Source organism: Cryphonectria parasitica (assembly GCF_011745365.1).
Source record: "Cryphonectria parasitica EP155 unplaced genomic scaffold M406scaffold_5, whole genome shotgun sequence".
Lineage (NCBI taxonomy): Eukaryota > Fungi > Ascomycota > Sordariomycetes > Diaporthales > Cryphonectriaceae > Cryphonectria > Cryphonectria parasitica.
The window spans coordinates 1,166,807-1,186,224 of NW_024468913.1; the positions used below are offsets into that span (position 1 = coordinate 1,166,807).

General features: G+C 54.8%; 7 protein-coding genes across 7 annotated transcripts; 3 read left to right on the forward strand and 4 right to left on the reverse strand.

Moving 5' to 3' along the window:
* Positions 1–131: 131 nt before the first annotated feature.
* On the forward strand, positions 132–4,275 carry M406DRAFT_291470 (HCP-like protein; the record flags this gene model as incomplete). The annotated part of the gene is made up of 7 exons (XM_040918969.1): positions 132–263; positions 342–2,405; positions 2,476–2,861; positions 3,453–3,469; positions 3,736–3,844; positions 4,076–4,117; positions 4,186–4,275. The coding sequence occupies exons 1-7, from the start codon at positions 239–241 to the stop codon at positions 4,273–4,275; spliced, it is 2,733 nt and encodes a 910-aa protein (XP_040775361.1). The 5' UTR covers positions 132–238.
* Positions 4,276–4,773: 498 nt separating this feature from the next.
* Positions 4,774–5,197, reverse strand: M406DRAFT_322588 (uncharacterized protein; the record flags this gene model as incomplete). Its single annotated transcript, XM_040919657.1, has 2 exons — positions 4,774–4,957; positions 5,000–5,197. A coding segment is annotated over one exon (198 nt), but the record flags the coding sequence as incomplete, so codon positions are not given.
* On the reverse strand, positions 5,186–5,955 carry M406DRAFT_232443 (uncharacterized protein; the record flags this gene model as incomplete). Its single annotated transcript, XM_040915903.1, has 2 exons — positions 5,186–5,712; positions 5,805–5,955. Coding segments are annotated over 2 exons (678 nt in total), but the record flags the coding sequence as incomplete, so codon positions are not given.
* Positions 5,956–8,917: 2,962 nt separating this feature from the next.
* M406DRAFT_330748 (actin-crosslinking protein) lies at positions 8,918–9,905 on the reverse strand (the record flags this gene model as incomplete). The annotated part of the gene is made up of 2 exons (XM_040920555.1): positions 8,918–9,356; positions 9,481–9,905. The coding sequence occupies 2 exons, from the start codon at positions 9,903–9,905 to the stop codon at positions 8,918–8,920; spliced, it is 864 nt and encodes a 287-aa protein (XP_040775364.1).
* A 729-nt stretch (positions 9,906–10,634) lies between these two features.
* On the forward strand, positions 10,635–12,256 carry M406DRAFT_356538 (Clavaminate synthase-like protein). Its single transcript, XM_040923471.1, has 3 exons — positions 10,635–10,797; positions 10,946–11,098; positions 11,265–12,256. Exons 1-3 carry the CDS (start codon positions 10,746–10,748, stop codon positions 12,176–12,178), a joined length of 1,119 nt encoding a protein of 372 aa, XP_040775365.1. The 5' UTR covers positions 10,635–10,745; the 3' UTR covers positions 12,179–12,256.
* A 270-nt stretch (positions 12,257–12,526) lies between these two features.
* Positions 12,527–13,566, reverse strand: M406DRAFT_102582 (uncharacterized protein; the record flags this gene model as incomplete). Its single annotated transcript, XM_040915019.1, has 1 exon — positions 12,527–13,566. A coding segment is annotated over exon 1 (249 nt), but the record flags the coding sequence as incomplete, so codon positions are not given.
* Positions 13,567–14,987: 1,421 nt separating this feature from the next.
* On the forward strand, positions 14,988–18,767 carry M406DRAFT_291478 (uncharacterized protein). Its single transcript, XM_040918970.1, has 3 exons — positions 14,988–16,773; positions 16,866–17,885; positions 17,950–18,767. Exons 1-3 carry the CDS (start codon positions 15,587–15,589, stop codon positions 18,389–18,391), a joined length of 2,649 nt encoding a protein of 882 aa, XP_040775367.1. The 5' UTR covers positions 14,988–15,586; the 3' UTR covers positions 18,392–18,767.
* Positions 18,768–19,418: the final 651 nt, after the last annotated feature.

Below are 19,418 nucleotides of genomic sequence, written 5' to 3' on the forward strand. Positions count from 1 at the left end.
CTACTTGTAGTCATGCCAGTACATTGGTACGTACCAACGGCCATAGTTGCCGATATGGCCAGCTTGTAAATCCAATACTGTACTGAACACCGTCACGTCGTTTCCACAGCTTAGACAACTAACTGTTTTGTCACCGTCCGGCCACGACGGTTCTTCTTTTTTCTTCTTGCAAAAGCACCCTAGCAGTAGATATGATCTAGCTCGCTGCTATGCGCTATTCTGCACATTTCTTTCCATCATGAGGCCCCTCTGGTCACTTCTCCGTGAGCAAACCCTCCCCCGACCTGTCGTGTGTGATCTGCATGTCTACCGCAGGCTTGGATGATGCTGACAAGTCGCAGTGCTTCTGCAGGCTCTCTCGCCGGTTTGGGCAGAGCACGACAAAGATCAAACCGTCACGACACCCCCGCCAGACATCATACATAGCCATGGAGAGTCCAGCCCTCCCGTCCGAGAGCCTGGCGCAGACCACGTCGATGCTGCCATCGCGAAACTCTACGAGATCCACAACCCGGCCCATCACAAGCGGCGGAAGAAGACGGGCGTGCTCGGACTGATTGGGCAGCTGGCGTGGAAGGCCTTGCCGAGCCTACGAGCCAGCACGGCTCCCACAGAGGAGAGCGGGTCGAATAGTAAGATTGTCGACGCCCGACTGGTGGAAGCTGTCAGGCACCTGGAAGTGGCGACACACAAGAACAACTCAGATGCTCTGTTTCTTCTCGCGCAGATGAATTACTATGGCAACTACTCCCACCCGAGGGATTTCCACAAGGCATTTGATTACTATCAGCAGCTGGCATCGCTGAACGGGAACAGCTCCGCGCTGTACATGGTCGGGCTGATGTACTCGACTGGGGTTGGAGATGCGGTGCCCAAGGATCAGGCGAGAGCCTTGCTCTACTACACCTTTGCGGCGGTGCGAGGACACACACGGGCGGAGATGACTGTCGCCTCCCGCCACTGGACCGGCGTGGGCACGCCCAAGAGCTGCGAGACTGCGGCCAAATACTACAAGCGTGTCGCGGACAAAGTCATGGACTGGTACCGATCCGGTCCCCCGGGCGGCATGAACTGGAACAGGGAAGGCTACCACATCGCTGACGATTTTGGTGGTACATACGGCGAGGGAGCAAGCGTGTCCAGCTCCGGCATCAATGCCGTACGCCACCACCCGAATTCGGATGCCTATGCTGCCATCGAAGACATCATCGAGTACCTAAACCTCATGAGCAACAAGGGTGACTTCAAGTCGTCTTTCAACTTGGGAGCCATCTATTACGAGGGCCAGCGGGGCCTGGAGCGGAACCTGAAAGAGGCCGCCAAGTACTTCTTCATGGTGACTAAGATGTACTGGAAGAACGGGCGAGGCGACGAGAACCATAAGCCGGGCCTCGATAAATACGCCGCCAAGGCAGCTGGCTATCTCGGGAGGATGTACATGCGAGGTGAAGGGGTACAGCAGGACTTCGACAGGGCCAAGTTCTGGTTTGAGCGAGGCCTGGAGCGCTCCGATGCGCAGTCCCAGTACTGCCTGGGGCTGATGATGCTTCATGGCTATGGCATACCCAAGAGCATCGCTCGGGCTACGGACTTGTTCAGATCAGCGGCCGAACAGGAGTACTCCCTGGCGCAGGTCCAGCTTGGTGTCCTGTTTCTGGACCGCGGCATGCCCGAGGACGTTCGTATTGCGAATGATTACTTCGAGCTGGCAGCTAGGTACGGCAGCATCGAGGGCCAGTACTACCTCGCCGAGATGATCTATCACGGCATCGGTCGGGATAAGGCGTGTGCACAGGCTCTCGTATTATACAAGACGGTGGCAGAGAGGGCGGAACCTCTCGTCTCGTCTTGGACCGAGGCGAACATGGCGTATGAGGACGGCGACTACGAGCTTGCCTTGTTGGCATACCTCCATGCCGCGGAGGAGGGATACGAGTCTGCACAGAACAATGTTGCCTATCTCCTGGACACACGACAGTCGATGCTATCAGACGTTCTCGGCATCGGTGAGCCAAAATCACCAGCTCTCAACAATCCCAATCTGGCGCTCGTCTACTACACGCGGTCGTCGAGGCAAGGCAACATTGACTCTCTCGTCAAAATGGGCGACTACTACCTTGATGGGGTTGGAGTTGATCAGGATGTTGACAAGGCCGTCAAGTGCTACACCGGCGCCGCAGAGTACCAGCAATCGGCCCAGGCTCTGTTCAACCTCGGCTGGATGCATGAAAACGGGGTGGGATTGGACCAGGACTTCCATCTAGCTAAACGCTACTACGATCTCGCGCTCGCAACGAACGAGGAGGCTTACCTACCTGTAAAGCTCAGTCTCCTCAAGCTCCGCGCCCGGAGCTACTGGAATACCTTCACGCACGGACGCATTAACTCCATTCAGGATGAGCCTGGTAAGTTGAACTGAAAGGAACCTTTTTACCATATGTGCTGGAGGTGATTTGCTAACGCAGAGCCCTGCAGAGACGACGAAGGACTGGTCCCTCAGCGAGTGGATCAACAACTTCGTCCAAGAAGAGTACTACTACTACGACGACGGCTTGTACGACGATATCTACGACGACACCATGCCAGGAGGCGACGATCCTCACTACCACGGTGTCGATGATGACGAGGGCCTAGTAGACACTGTGATCATTATGGGAATAGCCATCTCCCTCGCATTTTTTGTCTACTACAGACAACAGCGCGAGCGAGCTCTGCAAGCCCGGCGCCAGGGAGATCAGCAGCAACAGGGAGGCAACGCCGGTGGTGCTGCTGCTCCGGCACCCGCACCGCCAGCGCAGGATAACGGTGGCTTCTTCCCGCCTGCAGGCGATCCAAACTTTGCGAACTGGGCTGCTGGCGGCGTTGGTCATTGATGCATGCTAGTGATGATCATTCTCACAGTCTCGAGTAGAGTAGAGCAGAGCAGAGAAGAGCAGACATTGAAATCGAGCATGGGCGTTCTGGTCTTTCTGCTTGTACATAAAAGTAGTTCTTCTTTTCTATGGGGCGCGGTAGGGTGTAGCTTTAGTAATAGCGCTAAAATGAGACCCCTGCACCGCGACTTCTCTATTCATCGCTTTTAATATCACTAGACGTGTAACTCGTACTTGAACCTGTGCTGTGCAGTCCACCACGATACACTGTCCTAAAATTCCAGCCATGGATCTATTAACCTCCTTGGGCGTTACCTGAAACCTACTGCATCCATCTGTCATTCATCATGTCCACACCATCCGCTAAGCGTCGACGCGTCGATGCAGCAAACGCGGTTCTCAGGAAACCCTTCCATTCACCCGTTATCAGGCGGCCCGGCGCAGGCACTGGCGAGAGTTTCGGCTCACCAACAACCGCAACAAGCAGGACGCCAGACGCAACAACGGGTGGTGCGCCATCACAGCTGGGTGCTTACTCACCCAGCTCACCCTCGACGCTGCGACAGCCAGGTGCAGCAGCCTCAGCAGCACGAGGCGTGAGGCCGGCCAGGTCCCTTACTGCCCTGCGGCAGACACCTGCTGCTGCCAACGCCAGGACATCGTTGTCTCCACTGCTTAAGTTCAAGACGCCTCTGCTGTCGAATAGTAACAGCAGCAGCAGAGGCAGCGCCCTGAAGAGAAAGAAGACCTCTGGCATGGCCGCGACAGAAGGAGGGGACGACAACGACGACGACGACGACCACGGCCATGGCCATGGCCACCACGGCGCCGCGGGTCTCCTCGCACTCGTGGGATCACACAGCCACGCCGCCTCAGACGCAGTCATCAAGGACCTCGATCGCCAGCTTGAGACCGCGCGGCAGGCAAGGCGCATTGAGGAAGCCTCGGCGCGGCGGCGGCCCGGGGAGGCGGTCGACCAGGAGCTGCGGGATCTGGTCGCCAGGTGGAAGGGGGCGGGCAGGCTAGCTGCGGAGGAGATGTTTGAGATTGTGAGGGAGAGGGTGGAGGGGGCGGGCGGCACGAGGGCATGGAGGGATATGAGGAGGAGGCAGATGGAGGGCTGGAGGGGGGGATGGGATGAGGTGGAGAAAGGGGGCAGAGGGGACGATGACGGTGACAACGATGGAGATGATAGAGTCGAGGAGGGAGAAGAGGAGGAGAAGGAGGATGAAGAGGATGAATCCGTGAGTGCGAGTGTCTCGGTCCCGACGAGGGTGCGCCATCTGATCATTGCTGACCCCCTACGTGCCAGGAATTCAATATGGCGGAGATGCTTCTAAGTCTGAATATAGACTCCTCGCTGTTAGGCTACGACGAGGAAGAGGAGAAATGGATCGACTGAGCCCCCAAACTTGTCCCCGTTGCCTCTCATGGTCATTGGCGCCGCACTGATTTGGAAATGCAGCGCAACGGGCATTGTTATCCACCCACCAACACTGATTGACGAAACAAACAAGTCAAATGGAGAGGGGAACTCTGGCAAAAGGATAGAAATGGCTGCTTTAGGACCGAGTCGCACGCTTCCCTGGCGATATGTCTCCATCTTGAAGGTGAACGCTCCTGATGACCAATATACACGAGATGCTCGAAATGATTATCGAGCAGTCCTTCTGGATATCATCCCAGTGCCTCCATGCTGAACTCGGCGTGGATAATATGTTGGTCTCCTTTGATCATGATAGGCGCATGTATGGCTGAATAAATCCTTCATTATTTAGGCGGCTGGGCCTCCTATTTGATCAGACACTACGAGGATCTGAGGACCGCTTTGAGGCATTCATAGTATCAAGGCACAACACTCAAGCTTGGCTTGTAACGCAATAGTTCGAACTTGTTGGGTTCATTGTGAAGACAATCGTGCCATCTTACAAGGGCGTTGACTTCATACCATTAAAGACACTTCGACTTCCTGCCATCTTTTCAGCAGTCTGTCTCCTTTATCTTTCCGTGAGACGTGATTTCCACATAAACCATTACCAACATAAGATTCATCACGTGTGCCGATCCTTCTCACCTCAAGCCCTCTCCCTCCTCTGCCTCTCCATCTCCTCCCTGAACGCATTGCCGCCCTGCTGGCGCGGGAACTGCTCACTCGTCGGCGTGCCCGCCAGGCTTCCCAGCCCATCACTGTCCCTCCTGACGTGTCCACGCCCACCACCCATCCTGATGTCCCGGGCGTCCTCGTCATAGTGGTAGTCCCTCTGTCCATCATAGTTCCTGGGCTCATCGCGGTACATGTGCTCCTCGGGGACGTTGTCCATCATACGGATGTTGTGCATGGCACGCTTCTTGCTGCCCCTCATCGTCATCCTCTTGGCGCGGCTCTTGGCGATGCCGTAGCCGCGCCGCCCGCGAGACATGAGATTACCGACGTCAATCTTGCGCGTCTTGCGGTTCCACATACACACGCCGCAGATCATGATGAGACAGAAACCGAACACAACCGGCAGGCCGATAAACAGAGCCGCGCCCTTTGGGAGCGTGGGGGACGCCTGGTGGTACGTGGGCGCCTTGGTGACAAGGACGGTCGGGCCGGGGTAGGTCTTGGTGACGGTTTCGCCGTCTGAGCCCAGGGCGTTGATGGTCAACGTGACATTAACGGCGTTGCCGTTGCCCTTGGACAGATAACTACTGCCAGGTGTCCAGGCGTAGTAGGACCACGAAGCCTTGATGTCGTCGGACGTGAAGGCGTCGTCGCCTGCCACGCCTGTTGTGCTGTTGATGTAGGTACCGGTGACAGTCACCTGGGTAGTGTTGAGGACGGAGGGATCCCAAGTAACTGGTTACATCCTGTCAGTCATAGCTCTCGAAGAGGGGAAGGAGGACGCCATTGACTCCGGGGGGGAGGCAGGAACCAGATCGACGACATACCGTAGTACGTAGTACCCACATAGAGTGAGCTGTTCTTGGCGGGCTCACAGAAGGGCACGTAGTCGCCATCTGTATTGCTGCACACGAGGAAGGATCCCTTGCCCTTCTTGTTGGAGGCCGTCGGCTCTGCGGCAGCGGTGCCGCTGCTCGTGGTCAGCTCGCCGTACTCAGTCCGTGTGAGGACTGTCGCGGTGAGCACAGTGGGTATGGCTGAGAGCGTCGTCGTGGAGCCATCTGATACGGTGACGACCGGCGTTACGGTGGTGGGCATGCCGGTCTTGTCGACGCTCACCCACGCGTCTGTGGCCTCAGCCCGAAGCTCGAGGGCGGGCGTGACGGCGGGCGCTGGCACGGCCTCGACAGCCCCGAGGAGGAGGGTGGTAGTAGTTGCTGCTGCTGCTGCGAGCAGCTTTGCTGAGGAAAACATCTTTTCTCGTTGTGTTTCTTACTGGAAGCTTGATGTGGGATAAGACGTTTTGGGGGGGGGGGGTTCCGTTTCAAACACGGTCGATGCGCTTCATGCGTTCACGATAGAGAAGCGAGCGTGGGGCTCCAGAAGAATCTCAATTAGACCAGTAGAAAGAAACGAGTGGCAGCTCCAAGTGAGCCTTGAAGAGAAAAAGAAAAAAAGGAGGATCTCTGTCAGGAGGGCAGCTCTACTCCTATAATAAGCAAGGGGAAGAAGGGCCGAGCGGTCGCGTCCAGTTTTCTCTGTGGAAGGTTCACCCCCTTGAGAAGCTTCTATGAACGGGCCGCATGTGGTAGTAGGAAGAAGGCGCTACTGGGTTGCCTGGGGTGCTCGCGGAAATGAGCCCCAGGGGTACCTGCCATAGCCCAACCTTCACCGTAGCACTGAGCGCACCGTTGGCAGGGGTCCCTGTGGGGGAATAAACGGCGGTAAAGAAACACCATCCCAGCGCATGCAGGTACAGGCCCACCTGAGCTAGCATCCGTGCAGCAAACTCGATGCGCATCACAAGGCTGAAGATCTGCAACCGTATCGCTCCAGGGCGATTAACTCGTATCTCATTTTCGGCTTCCGTCAGCCTCACCATCAGAACGTGCAGGGTATTTTGGGAAATTCATAGTCTCCTACTTCTACTCCTATGTAGTTGCAACTGAGACTCTTTACCAATAGATTCATCACTGGAAGAAGAAAAAAAGGGCTATTTAAACCGATGCGGACAGGAAAAGGAATACACATGCTTACCTCTCGAAGGATGGCCAAGAGCAGCCTTGGTAACAAAGATGAATTGATGAAATGAATACAACTTATAATGCATGCATTAAGAAATTATTGAAGCTGAACCAACAAATCATCTCTGTCTACTTTAGGTAGCTACATGATCGCAAGGCAGAGTTACTACCATATGAAGTCGTGTGTGGGTTGCAAAACACTGAGATAGACCAAATCGCTGCTCTACTTGATCTTGTAATCATGCAAAAACGAAGCAAGATAAGAAGAGATGAGAAAACCCTTGTGACCCAAGGATATAGTGAAGAATCAGAGGATGGTGGCCACTGGCGTCGTCCTCAGTGTATACTGGGGCCAAGGAGAAAATACAACTACTCATGGCGATAAAGACTATCTCAATGCCACTTTGAAGACACCAAATGCACCAAGATATAAGATATAAATATAGTGGTACGTGTGCACTCTGATATCGAATTTCCCATTGTGAGACAGCACTCGGCACTTTCACAGCCAGGAAGGTTTGAATGTCATGGCCACGGCTTGTACCTACAGTGATAACCACAGATTCTGCTACAGGTCTTCTCATTACACTGCAAAAAGTACACGGTATGTACCGAAACGTAATAGAGAGGTATAAGGAAGTATAATCACAGCCCACGCACCTATGCCCTGTCCTCTAACAAGGCCACAGACAATTTGTTATCTCGAGCCGCTGAAGATACCCCGCCAGGCCAGTGCCAGAATAGACTTTTTGGACCTTTGGCGTGGAAAAAGTCGAAGAGGCAGTTTAACAGACAACTGTCCTTGCTTTTAAATAGAAAGGAGAGGAGTAACAGTAGTGGAGTGAATACTGTTGCTCATCAGCAGTAAGTAAAACGAGGAATGGTAATTATATCATTGCGTTACCATTACCCGAGACATTGGCAAAATTGTGCGGTGCATAAGGATAAAACAAGTCGTGTGCAAGAGTAGTAAGAGAAGGACTTTCGAGCAGAGGTCCAGGAGGAGTGAAGGTTATTCTTGAGCCAGGGCGAACAATTGGACACCGAGAGGCTTCCCTAGGCGATGCATTAAGAAACTTTGTTGGGTCTTCGGTCTTGAGCAAACGATGACCTCCAGACAGGGTATGGCTCTAAGAAGACGAGGACAGGTGAGGAAAGACAAGAATATGAGACACAAAGAAAGTATAGAGGGAATGCCACTGCTGTCAAGGAACGGCCTCAAGCAAGCCGGTCTTCTTCAACGGGGAAATACGCAAAGCTCGAACGACATAGTCAACCCGCAGGTTCGAATAAGAAGTAGAAGCTTTGCACCACAGGAATCAACGCCCACAGAAGCATCAATGCGATTGCTCAGCTCCTCTGTAGTCGAGTGTGATAAGAGTGTGATAGCTAGCGTCCTCGTTAGGATTTGCGAGGGTAGAAGGAGAGGATTACAAAGACGTAAGCGCGGCCGCACTCATCCGTTGCTCAATGTTGTCCTTCATAATACAACGAAAATCCGCAGGTTCGCAGCGGGCTGTGCGAGCTCTCAATATCAGCTAACGAGCCATTTCTATCGGCACTGTACCAGTGCTCCTTGGCCTCAAGAGTTTGTGGAAGGTGCAGGTGGCCACCTGAGGTTGGAAGCAAGGTGCTGTCTCAGCCGGCGCCTACTGGTGCCAGCAGAGATGTAGCGAGCCCATGCATGAATTAAAGGACAGATCGATAATCTCCAAGATTATGCCACTGGAGACGGAATTTGCGGTGATGGGTGATTATGGCTCATCCATCTCAAGTGCCATTTCTTCGGGTATCTAGAATTCGATGCTGAGCCTATGTTGCTCCATCTTGTGGCTTATGCGGCCGATCCAAGCATCCCTTGTAAGCCAACAAAGTCTCGGACCCTGTTCGCCTCCCAAGATCAGCCTTGTGTGCGCTCATCCATACTTGTCATGCTTGTTCTTGACCTTCAAATCAAGCAACCTCTCATGATAGTCGCCCTCCCGCCTCGCCTTCTTCAGCATCTTGACCTCGTCCTCTTCTAGCCTCCTGCCCACGGCCTCCTCCAGCTCCTTTCTGCTAATCTTCTCCCTGGCCTTCTCCTCCTTGCTGGCCCTTAAGCGCGGCTTGAACCGCGCCTGCATGCGTATGCGCAGCGTCGTGTCGAAGTTCATCTCGGTCGCGTCGCCCCTGACCTCGGGCAGCGCGTTGGCGCGGGATGACTTTGAGGCCTGGACGGTGAGGTACGTATCACGCAGCGTCTGCACCTGAAAGGTCCCGGGTGTGTCGGCCGTCGCGATCAAGACAAAGGACTCGAGTGGAGAGATGGCCTCGGTGGTGGCAGTGAGTATACCGTACTTGTCGCAACCCAGAAATCTATCATTCAAGGGAGTTTTCGTCAGCCATTTCCAACCACCAGCCCAGTACATGGACTCAATGACCGACTAATCAACCATTCCACCAGAAGCGACAACAACGAGGCTTCGGTACGAATACTTACTTGCCATGATGCCCCTTGAAACGGTGATTCTCCGTCCCGGCGATCCGATTCGCGACCCAGACCATGCGCACATCATGTGGCTCTGCGGTGGCCGGGTTGTCCTCGACCATGTTCTCGACGGGCAGCGTGAACACCTTCCCGTTGGCATCGCAAGCGAGGGCTGTCACGGGTTCGGTGGGGAGGACGAAGAGGACCGGGCCCGAGACGTCGGAGACGATGTCGGCCGAAACCCAGCTGTCGTCGTTCTGAACGTTGTCATCCTCCTGTCTCTGCTGCTTCCTTGCCGACGCTGTGGCCGTCTCTGCCCCCCTGGCTGCCTTGTTGGTATCGTTAAGGGTGGAGGCGTCGTCGTCCGCATCATCTCGGGCCTCCCGCTTGCGCTTCTTTTGTTTCTTGTCGCCCTTGAAGCTCAGGGGCTTCACCATCGCGCAGGACAGCTGAAACGGGGGTCTCCAAGGCGGACGGGTCGTCAAAAAAGGGGCGAAGGAGGCCTCGAGGTCTCGCCTGTTGGGCAGCCACCCGGTGTCAAATCGAGTCGTATCTCGTCGCGTTCGTCCGGTGGGATGAGACCAATGTCTTTGTGTGCGCGCGCGTGGGGGTTACCTCTTTGGTTACTATCGTGGTCAGAGCCCTCGTGGATAACCAGGATCGTTGGAAATGAGGCCAAAGGGGTGGGGCGTTGGGCAGCAGAGCTTAAAATCGTAGGATTTTAGGATTTAGAGGTGGATTCTCTTTTCCTTTCTTTACCTTTCGGTATCGTCGAGAGAGGAGCTGGTGGTCGAAGCTCTCGATAATGCTATGGTAGGTGCACGCCCTTGGTTCTCTATGGTTGTGGTTCTAGAGGCTTGCAGGGGGTAGGGGTAGTGGCTTGAGGCTCTGTAGGGTAGTACTGTACAGTAACCTGCACCCATGAAGCGTTGTACCGAGTGACTGGGATACCTCTTCCTTACACCTGAGTCTAGCAACGTATCCTAGGTGCTATGGTTATGTAAGCTTGCCGGTTATCTTCGGACGTTTGTGTACTGTTAGTTGCAGGCAGGGCTCTACAGAGGGTGGGTTTATGACTACATAGAGGATAGAGGATAAGTTCATCCTCGTAGTTGAAACGCGTGATCCCAGATCTGCTTCTTACTTGTCCCTCTCTTGAATTCTGGTGCAGTCTTCGGAACTGATCCCGCAGTGCTATTCCAGAAACAGAAGAAAACAGAAGGAAAGAAAAGTAGAAATCCAGAAGAAAGAAGCAAGGGAGAAAAAGTAGAGAAAGGATGGCCCCCATCGCGCAGGCGGTTACGGTCTCGCTCGAGGAGCTAAAGAAAGGTCTGTTCCTCCTCCTTCAATCTCGCCACCCATACACGCACGCTCCTACGCACGAACCCACCAAACCCACACCCAACGCCTTTGCCATATGGTGCCATGTATTATTGTTCTTGGGCCAGTGGAGGCGGCTAACGCGACATCTGGCCAGGCTCTGTTCCCTTCAGCACGCTCCAGGAGGCATTCGGCCCGGAGTCGCTGGGGATTCTCGTCGTCAATGACGTACCGCCCGAGTTCGCCAATCTGCGACGCCATGTACTGTCATACTCGTCCTTTCTTGGGAATCTGCCCAAGTCCGAGCTAGGTACGTATCTTTGTGTGTATCTCTTACTATCTGAAACACGGGATTAAAGGGACGGAGGAGGAATGGAGGTGCAGAAGGGGGGGGGGGCGTGGGGGGCATGAAGTTATCTCGAAGACGGATTGATAACACACACTTATCCACACACTCACTTACTCACACATCACAGATAAGCTCGAGAATGAGAAGGCAAAGTATCTTACTGGTTGGTCGCTGGGCAAGGAGACGCTCAAGAACGGTCAGGTAGACAACCTCAAGGGCTCGTTCTACGCCAACTGCGCCTTCTACATCGACCCGGAGCTGTCGTGCGCGGCGCCCACAGGGGAATACAACGAGGAAAACTTCCCCGAGTACCTCAGCCCTAACATATGGCCCAGCGAGGCCGTGCTCCCTGGCATGCGTGCCGCTGTCGAGGAGCTGTGCAGGCTCATCATCGACGTCGCGGTGCTGGTTGCGGGCGCGTGTGACAGCTTCGCCGAGCAGGAGATCCCGGGCTACCCAGCGGCGTATCTACAGCGTATGATGGCTGGCTCTATGACCACCAAGGCGAGACTGCTGCATTACTTCCCAGAACCGGCTGGCGCTGCTGCTACTGCTGCTGCCCCGGCGTCGGAGGGTGACGAGGATGACTGGTGCGCCACGCACCTGGACCACGGCTGCCTCACAGGCCTGACGTCGGCCATGTTCGTTGACGAGGGCGCCGCCGACCCGACGGTGCCCAAGTTCGAGCCGTCTTTGCCGGAAGCGCTGCAGCCCCTCGACGAGCTCGAGTCCTCGCCAGACCCGGCGGCCGGGCTGTACATCAAGTCCCGCACAGGGCAGACGGTGCAGGTGAAGATCCCGCGCGACTGCATCGCGTTCCAGACGGGCGAGGCGCTGGAGCAGATCACAGACGGGCGGTTCAAGGCTGTGCCGCACTTTGTGCGCGGGGCCAGGGCGACGGGGCCCGGTGCTGCGAGGGTAGCGCGGAATACGTTGGCCGTCTTCACGCAGCCGAACCTGGACGAGGTGGTGGATCGCGGGCGGGGCATCACGTTTGGGGAGTTTGCGAGGGGCATCGTGGCGAAAAATACGGTTTCTTGAATGGTGGCACATTGTCAGAGGGCAAACAAATTTGTCTTGCCGACATTACATGAGAAAAGGAACAAGAAGATCCCAGCCAGCCAGATCAATGTCACAACCTGTGTGGGTGTTCTACTGACTCCAGCCTGCCGCACTTACCCTGCTGTCTGATTCAGTCTCGTCGTTCCAAGGTGTTTCTGGTTTTCTGGCCTAGAACACGACCTGTGGACACTATTGTTGGGAGGAGAGCCACGGGCCCCGCGCACCGTCTTGGATTTGGTTCGGGGCCCCTTTTTGGTGGGTCTGCCTGCCCTTTTTTCTTTTTGCCATGGTTTTCCCAGTAATTTATTTTTGGGCAGAAACTTGGATGTCGCCACGGGTGCATTGAACACGTACCCGCTATTAATTGTACTACACCTGTGGTACTATGGTTCAGGAATACTATGTACCGTAGTAAAGCGAGAGGAGGAGAAAGTGATAGAGAAAAAGAGTGTGTCCGTTCTGTGTGCACACAGACAATGGTGGTGATCCCCGGCGTCGTCACCACTGCAGGACGACCAAGAGCTAAGGACATGAGATGAGGTGGTCCAGCCCAGAACCTCCTAGAATTATTATCCATGCAAGGGGCTGCTTTTCATTATCGTGTTCTCTTTGAAAGTTTTCTTTCTTCGATTTCTTTACTTGTCACCTATCATATGGATCCGGAAATAAAGAAGAAAGAAGATAAAAAGATCGACGACGAGCCAGTCATGGTAGTTGTTCACATGCAGGGCTTGGTTGGACATTGAGGCAGGGCGGCTGCGGCGAAACGAGCAGGTTCGGGATACTGCATTGGGCATTTGATTGGCAACCTCGCGATAGACTTGGACCAGGGAGGGGGGACGGGAAGGTGGGGCAGGGATAAGGGATCGCGGTGTGTCGGCAGGTCCCTGAGCTTGTTCATGTCAGTGTGACATGTACCTGAAGAGAGGGAGTGGGTACGGGCGTGGGTTGGATTGGGATTGACGGGATGCTCATTGGAATGGAAGGAGAGGGAGAAGGAGGAGGAAAAAAGATGCAAGGTAGGTGTGTGTGTGTGTGGGTGCCTGTGTCTCGCCAAGTGGTAAGTTATCCATGCCAATCACTGCAGTAGCCCCAAGCCAGGGTGAACGTCGACCGACTCGCGAGGCTGTGTGTGTGTGTGATGTGTGAAGTATGATGTGTGCTGTTCGTATCGTATCAATTGGAACTCATTACGTCGTTATCATGCGTGCGGGCGTGGATTGTATTGCGCGTCAGGTGGTACCCTGGTGTGACGATGACTCTGTTGTACATTTGTAGTAGGTGATCCATCCAGAATTGTGTCATACCGCGCGTGCCGTGTTTTTTTCTTCTATTCTTGTCCTCCGCTTCTCCTTGCTCGTTCCCCCTCCAAGTTCCATTAAGCAACGAATAGAAGGAAAGAAGAGGCGTGATTCGTCGAGGACAAGGTTTTCCGACGCATCTGCATGACATCTGCCGCTACAGTGGTTTGCGATCTGCAGATGCTGCTCAGCTTCCGTGGTGCCGGATCCGGACGTGACGAATCCAACCGTAAGCCTCGGTGCTTAGATCTGGTAATTGTGTCTACGATGTATAATAGTTCACTACTACTATAGGATGTACTGTAGTGCAGTACACAGTAGCGCAATTGTAGCATGATTTTTGATGCAAATGATGACACTCAGAGATACTGATGCAGTAGACAGACCTTCAGGGTTTCTGTTATGTATTTTTTGATTGTTTTACACGAGGGAGAATATCTTGTGGTATCATAAAAAGTACCTATCATAACATATTCGATGGGTAGCGGTGGCGCGGGACTGGCTACACCTCTTCCGGCGGCTCCGCTCCCAGGTGTCCAACATCCCACGCCGTCACCCTGTTCTTCTCTCGTCTTCTCGAGCTGTCATGAGCGTATCAACTGTCGCCAAGGGCCCCCCTCGGTGCTTCTTCAGGGGTTCCCTGCAGCATACCCTGCTTAGTTCTGGCACGATCGATGGCGGCTCTTGCACTGTAACTTCCTTACTACATCGTCATGCCCTCTCACACACCCAGAGATAGGCATTATTTTTTTTTTTTTTGTTCCTCCCCCTCTTCCATCTTACACTCCCTCTTGGTCCGGCCTGACCCCACTCGGCCCAACTTTCCGAGCCTAGACGCTCCCAGCCCATACAAAAGATACGGGTTTAAGAACACTCGGGCTGTGAGACAGGGTTTCGTCTTTTCTTAATGCGGATATGTTCGGAGAAAAAGAGGCGACATGATGCGATAGCTGGAATTTTCTCTTCGGATCGCGACGGCAGTCAGGAGGCAAAAAACTCGGTAGAAAAAAAATAATTGAAAATACGTTTGCGGCAGAACCAGTGCAGGATCTTGTCAACCCACGTACCGCCTATGTCGTGTGAAGAGAGAGGGGAGAAAGGGGAGGGAGATGGAAGAAGTAGGGGGGAAAAAAAGGCAAAAACAAAGAGAAGAAAAAAAGGAAGAGCCCTCCCCCCTAATTATCTCCCAAAATCACCGCCTCTGTCTTGCCTAATTCGTTAAGAGGAAGGAACGACCAGCTTGGCTCCAGTCCCTCCTCCTCCTGCTCAGTCGGCTTCTTCCTGCCAAGGTCAACCCTCTCTCGTGGGCGGGCCCCGTCGACTCTGCCAACGTCACTTACGCCAGACCTGCGCCCGACCTCCGCAAGATTCATCACACACAAGACAGATGGGGGCATTTGTGGATCTGTCGATCTCTCAGAGGACCTAGACCTCGACACAATTGCGATCCTCTCTTCCCGTCCTCCTCAGATAAACTGGGGCATCCTCGCTCTCTTGTGTTTCTCTGTGTCTGTCCTGTCTCCTCGCGCGTCCCTGGCGTCACCTCGTCGTGTCTGCGTCTATCCGGCCCGACCAAAACACGAAACTCATACAGCATCTGCTATTCTCATTCCCGTCCCCACTCGTTCTCGACAGATCACATATATGCTGGCGTCATAAATACCATCCCCTCTCTCTAAAAAGGCAGCCCACTTGCGGACGACGATCATCATCCATCATCCCCAGACCTCGAGGAGGAGAACACAGAGATCTCCATTTAGCAATCTTTGTCCGTACTCGAAGGGGGGCTCCGTCAAGGGAAGTCTAAAAAAAACCCAAACAAAAGAGACTCCCGGATTAGCTCATTCGCTCATCTCCATACCCGAGAGGACATTCATTTCTGTTCAGCGTCTGTTTCAGGCCGCAAGAAACTGGGTCCTTCCCCCGCTGTGCGCACACACCTTTGCAGCAGACATACTTCTATTCTTATTGAGAGCCGGAAAGAAGATCTCCTGCTGGCCAACAACACTTTCTTTTCTCCAGAAAAGCGCAAATCTACTACACAGGTCGACCTCCTGGAGGAGGCGACCCAATATCCCTCAGCAACATGTCGTCCAGATCATCCCTCCACTTTTCCTCTAGTCCGGAAAGCCCAGGAGCCGGACCATCGGGCTCACCTCATCCTATCGTCACCGTGACCATTCCGAAAGACGAGGTCGAGGAGATTATCAAGGCAAAGAAGAAGAAGGTCGGTTTTGCGAGAGATCCGTCACCGCCAAGAGAGGCCGGCGATGATTATTTCGACCACGTTCCGATCGGTGGTGATTCGGCCAACAACACGCCGGGTGCTGGACCAGCTGCCCGCCGTGACTCCTTCGACCGTGCTGAGCTCACCGAGGCCCTGGAGAAGATTCTTAAGCCGGAGGACCACTCTGGGCCCCCGGAGCTTCACCTCCCACGTCCGCGCCCTGCCCTGCGCAAGAGCAGGCCAGCCAGCCCTGCCGAGCCCGTCGTGGGCCTATCACACCCGTCCGAGATCGAGGCAAGATACAGGGCAGGCCGGCTGGCCGAGAGCGTCTCGGCCTTGGCGTCCAGGAGGAACTCCATTGACAGCAGGGACGACGCACACGACGGCCTGCTCCCCGAGACCAGTGCTCACGACTGGCATGGAGCGTCGATGATGGCAACAGGTGCCGCCACCTCAGGCGCCGAGACGGACTTGGAGGGTCTCATATACCGTAAGAAGGTGGAGACGGAGGCGGACAGGCTCGTACGGAAGCACACGCAAAGGAGACGTGACAACCTCGCGCCCACCTCTGTACCGCAGACCCCCGATCCAGACACTCGCTCCAGGCCGGCGACTCCTGTCGCATACGACCTTGAATACGTCCCTCCTGCGCCGGCCAAGTACCATGGCGGCATCCTCGGCAGCCTACTCAAGCTTTACAACAACGAGGAGGCCAGGCACGACAGCGGAACCACCACTCCGGACTTGCGGACCCCGCGCAGCTCCCCGCCCAGCACCACACCGGGAACGCCACGGGTCCCAGATCCGCCCTCCCGACCTCGCAGTGGCCTGTTTGGCCTCGGCTCCCGCCACTCCGCCTCGACGCTCGCCGAGCTGATCGGCTCAACGTCTACTCTCGTCGCCCCTGCTTCCGCCGGGACAAGCAAGGACTGGTCTGAAGCCGTCGCGAGCAAGGTGAGACAGGAACGCGAGAAGCCCAAGAAGGGGCACAGGCGGAAGACTTCCAAGTCGTCCACCAAGACACAACAACTCCTGGTCACCAAACAGTAAGTCTCTTTCATCCCTCACATCGAATCTCTGACCGCTTTTTGTTCCATATCGGTCTCAATTCAAAGCTTTCTGCTGACCCACTACGCAGCATCGCGGTGATCATCTCCCGCCACCGATACCTTGTCAAGCTGTGCCGCGCCCTGATGGAGTTCGGTGCCCCAACCCACCGGCTGGAGGCGTACATGGCCATGTCCGCCCGCGTGCTGGGCATTGAGGGCCAGTTCCTCTATCTCCCGGGTTGCATGATCATCTCCTTCGACGACACCGAGACGCATACCACCGAGGTCAAGATCGTCCGTACCCCGCAGGGCGTAGATCTTGGAAAGCTTCACGACGTCCATGAAGTTTACAAACTTGTCGTGCACGACCTCATCTCGGTCGACGACGCCATGTTCCGCCTCGACGCCGTCATCAACAAGAAACAGAAGTACAACAAGACCATCCGTGTGCTCGTCTATGGTCTCGCTGCCGTCACTGTCGCGCCATTCGCCTTCGAGGGTAGGTGGATCGACATGCCCATCGCCTTCGTCATGGGCTGCATTCTGGGCGTTATGCAGCTCTTTGTCGCCCCGTCCAGCGAGCTCTACGCCAATGTCTTTGAGATCTCCGCCTCTCTTCTCATGGCCTTCCTGGGCCGCATGTTCGGCTCCATCACCTACCACGGCGAGCGCCTCTTTTGCTTTTCCGCTCTCGCCCAGTCGTCTATCGCCCTCATCTTGCCTGGATATATGGTCTTGTGCGGCAGTCTTGAGCTGCAGAGCCACAACATGGTGGCCGGCTCCGTGAGGATGGTCTACGCTATGATTTACACCCTGTTCTTAGGGTATGGTGTAACCATCGGCGCGACGCTCTACGGGCTGATGGACCAGAACGCTGTTAGCGAGACAACGTGCGAGAACCCGCTGAACAGCTATTGGGACCTGCTCTTCGTACCGCTCTTCACCGTGTGCCTTTGTATCATCAACCAGGCCAAGGTGAAGCAGATGCCTGTCATGCTGATGATTTCTTTCGCGGGCTATGTGGTCAATAGCTTCACGGACAAGGCGACCAACTCCTCGACTGTGTCGAACACGCTGGGTGCCTTGACAATCGGCGTGCTAGCAAATATGTAAGCCCATTCCCCGTCCGTTACACTTGCCGGGGAAGCTTTTAATCTGACCTTCAATTCACAGCTACTCTCGTGTGAGTCGCCATGCCGAAAACTTCTGGCTCGATCTCTGGGAGAAACATCTCCAGCCGCGCATCAAGGGCCTGCGTAACCCTCGTCGTACCGACCCGGAGGCCGCCCTGAAGGCTGAGCCCGCAGACTCTCCTGACGGGAGGCGCGTGGGCTACGGCCTTGCGGCGGCGGCGATGCTCCCGGCCATCTTCGTGCAGGTGCCCTCAGGCATCGCATCCGCCGGTTCGCTGGTCGCGGGCGTGCTGTCCGCCAATGCCATCACAGGCAATACCACCGCCGAGGCCGCGAGCGGGTCCTCCGACCTCAGCAGCGGTGCCTTCAGCGTGCTGGGTAGTGTCATACAGGTTGCCATCAGCATCTCCGTGGGGTTGAGCCTCGCGGCGCTGCTGGTGTATCCGTTTGGTAAGAGGAGGAGTGGGTTGTTCAGCTTCTAAAAACAATGTTCAGCATTCAAAAAGGAAAGGATATGGGCGAGTAAGGTCGAGGCGGCGAGGACACGCACGGCGCATGTGTTGGAAGAGGACTTTTCTGTTTTTGTTTCAAGGAATGGGCTGAGGGGTAAAGAGAGAGGGAGTCTGGTGTGGCATAGCGACTGTTTTTTTCATTATTTTCGTGCCTTCATTCCTCCTTTCGAATTCTTCAAAAAGTGCATTTTCAGAGCGCAGAGACACAAGAAATGCGGTAGGGGTTCAATGGTTGATAGTTCCTTGGTCCTTCCTTCGTCTTCCCGCACTCATAGAGCAAAAGATACCCAATAGATTTAAAGACACAGCAGAAAATCAGACACTGTACCCTGTTTCTCCCTTTTACAGAACAATCCTGGCAGTCCAGGAGTAGATTCAAATTGTTGATCATACTTCCGTGAATTGTTGAAGTAGAAGGTGATGTTTTTTTTGGGGGGGCGGGGGGGGGCGGGGGGGTTGAAGCACACAGGAATGCGAGTTCGTCGAGGGTGGTGTTCAGAGCACACGACGCTCGCAGTATGTAAAGTATGCACCCCAATCAAAGCCGGTCAGTTAGGAGACACCACGATCCCCCATGCAAACAGAGAACACCTAAATTTACCTTCAGCATCGTGAGACCAAGCAAGTAATGTAGATCCCGAATGGCACATCCCAGTAGGGAACTTTAGGCACACCATGAATCATCATCCCTCATGGCCTTGTGCAAAACGCCCTAGTCCATCCAAAAAACCCCTCTCTCTCTCTCACACACACACACAGACTTCTCTCCCGGGTTCTTTTTTAAAGTTCATGCTGGGTTAGGGGTGTTTATGTGTATCAGCCCCGTCGTTGGGACGTTTCCATGCATGCATGGGCTTTAACCTTCTTTTTCTTTTCTGCTTTTTTTGATTTTTTTGAAACTTGGCTGGGGGAGAGACTGAGTCCCTTTCGCCCGCGGATGGGCGCCGACGCTAGTTCCTCAGGTTGAGATGGCACGACATGGATGGGGGATGGGGAG

Bases quoted from the DNA above. Each gene is read 5' to 3' on its own strand.
- M406DRAFT_356538 (XM_040923471.1), top strand. From the start codon at position 10,746: ATGGCCCCCATCGCGCAGGCGGTTACGGTCTCGCTCGAGGAGCTAAAG. The intron at 10,798-10,945 runs GTCTGTTCCTCC...ACATCTGGCCAG, and splicing joins GCTCGAGGAGCTAAAGAAAG to GCTCTGTTCCCTTCAGCACG. The intron at 11,099-11,264 runs GTACGTATCTTT...CACACATCACAG, and splicing joins TCTGCCCAAGTCCGAGCTAG to ATAAGCTCGAGAATGAGAAG.
- M406DRAFT_291478 (XM_040918970.1), top strand. From the start codon at position 15,587: ATGTCGTCCAGATCATCCCTCCACTTTTCCTCTAGTCCGGAAAGCCCA. The intron at 16,774-16,865 runs GTAAGTCTCTTT...CCCACTACGCAG, and splicing joins CAACTCCTGGTCACCAAACA to CATCGCGGTGATCATCTCCC. The intron at 17,886-17,949 runs GTAAGCCCATTC...TTCAATTCACAG, and splicing joins ATCGGCGTGCTAGCAAATAT to CTACTCTCGTGTGAGTCGCC.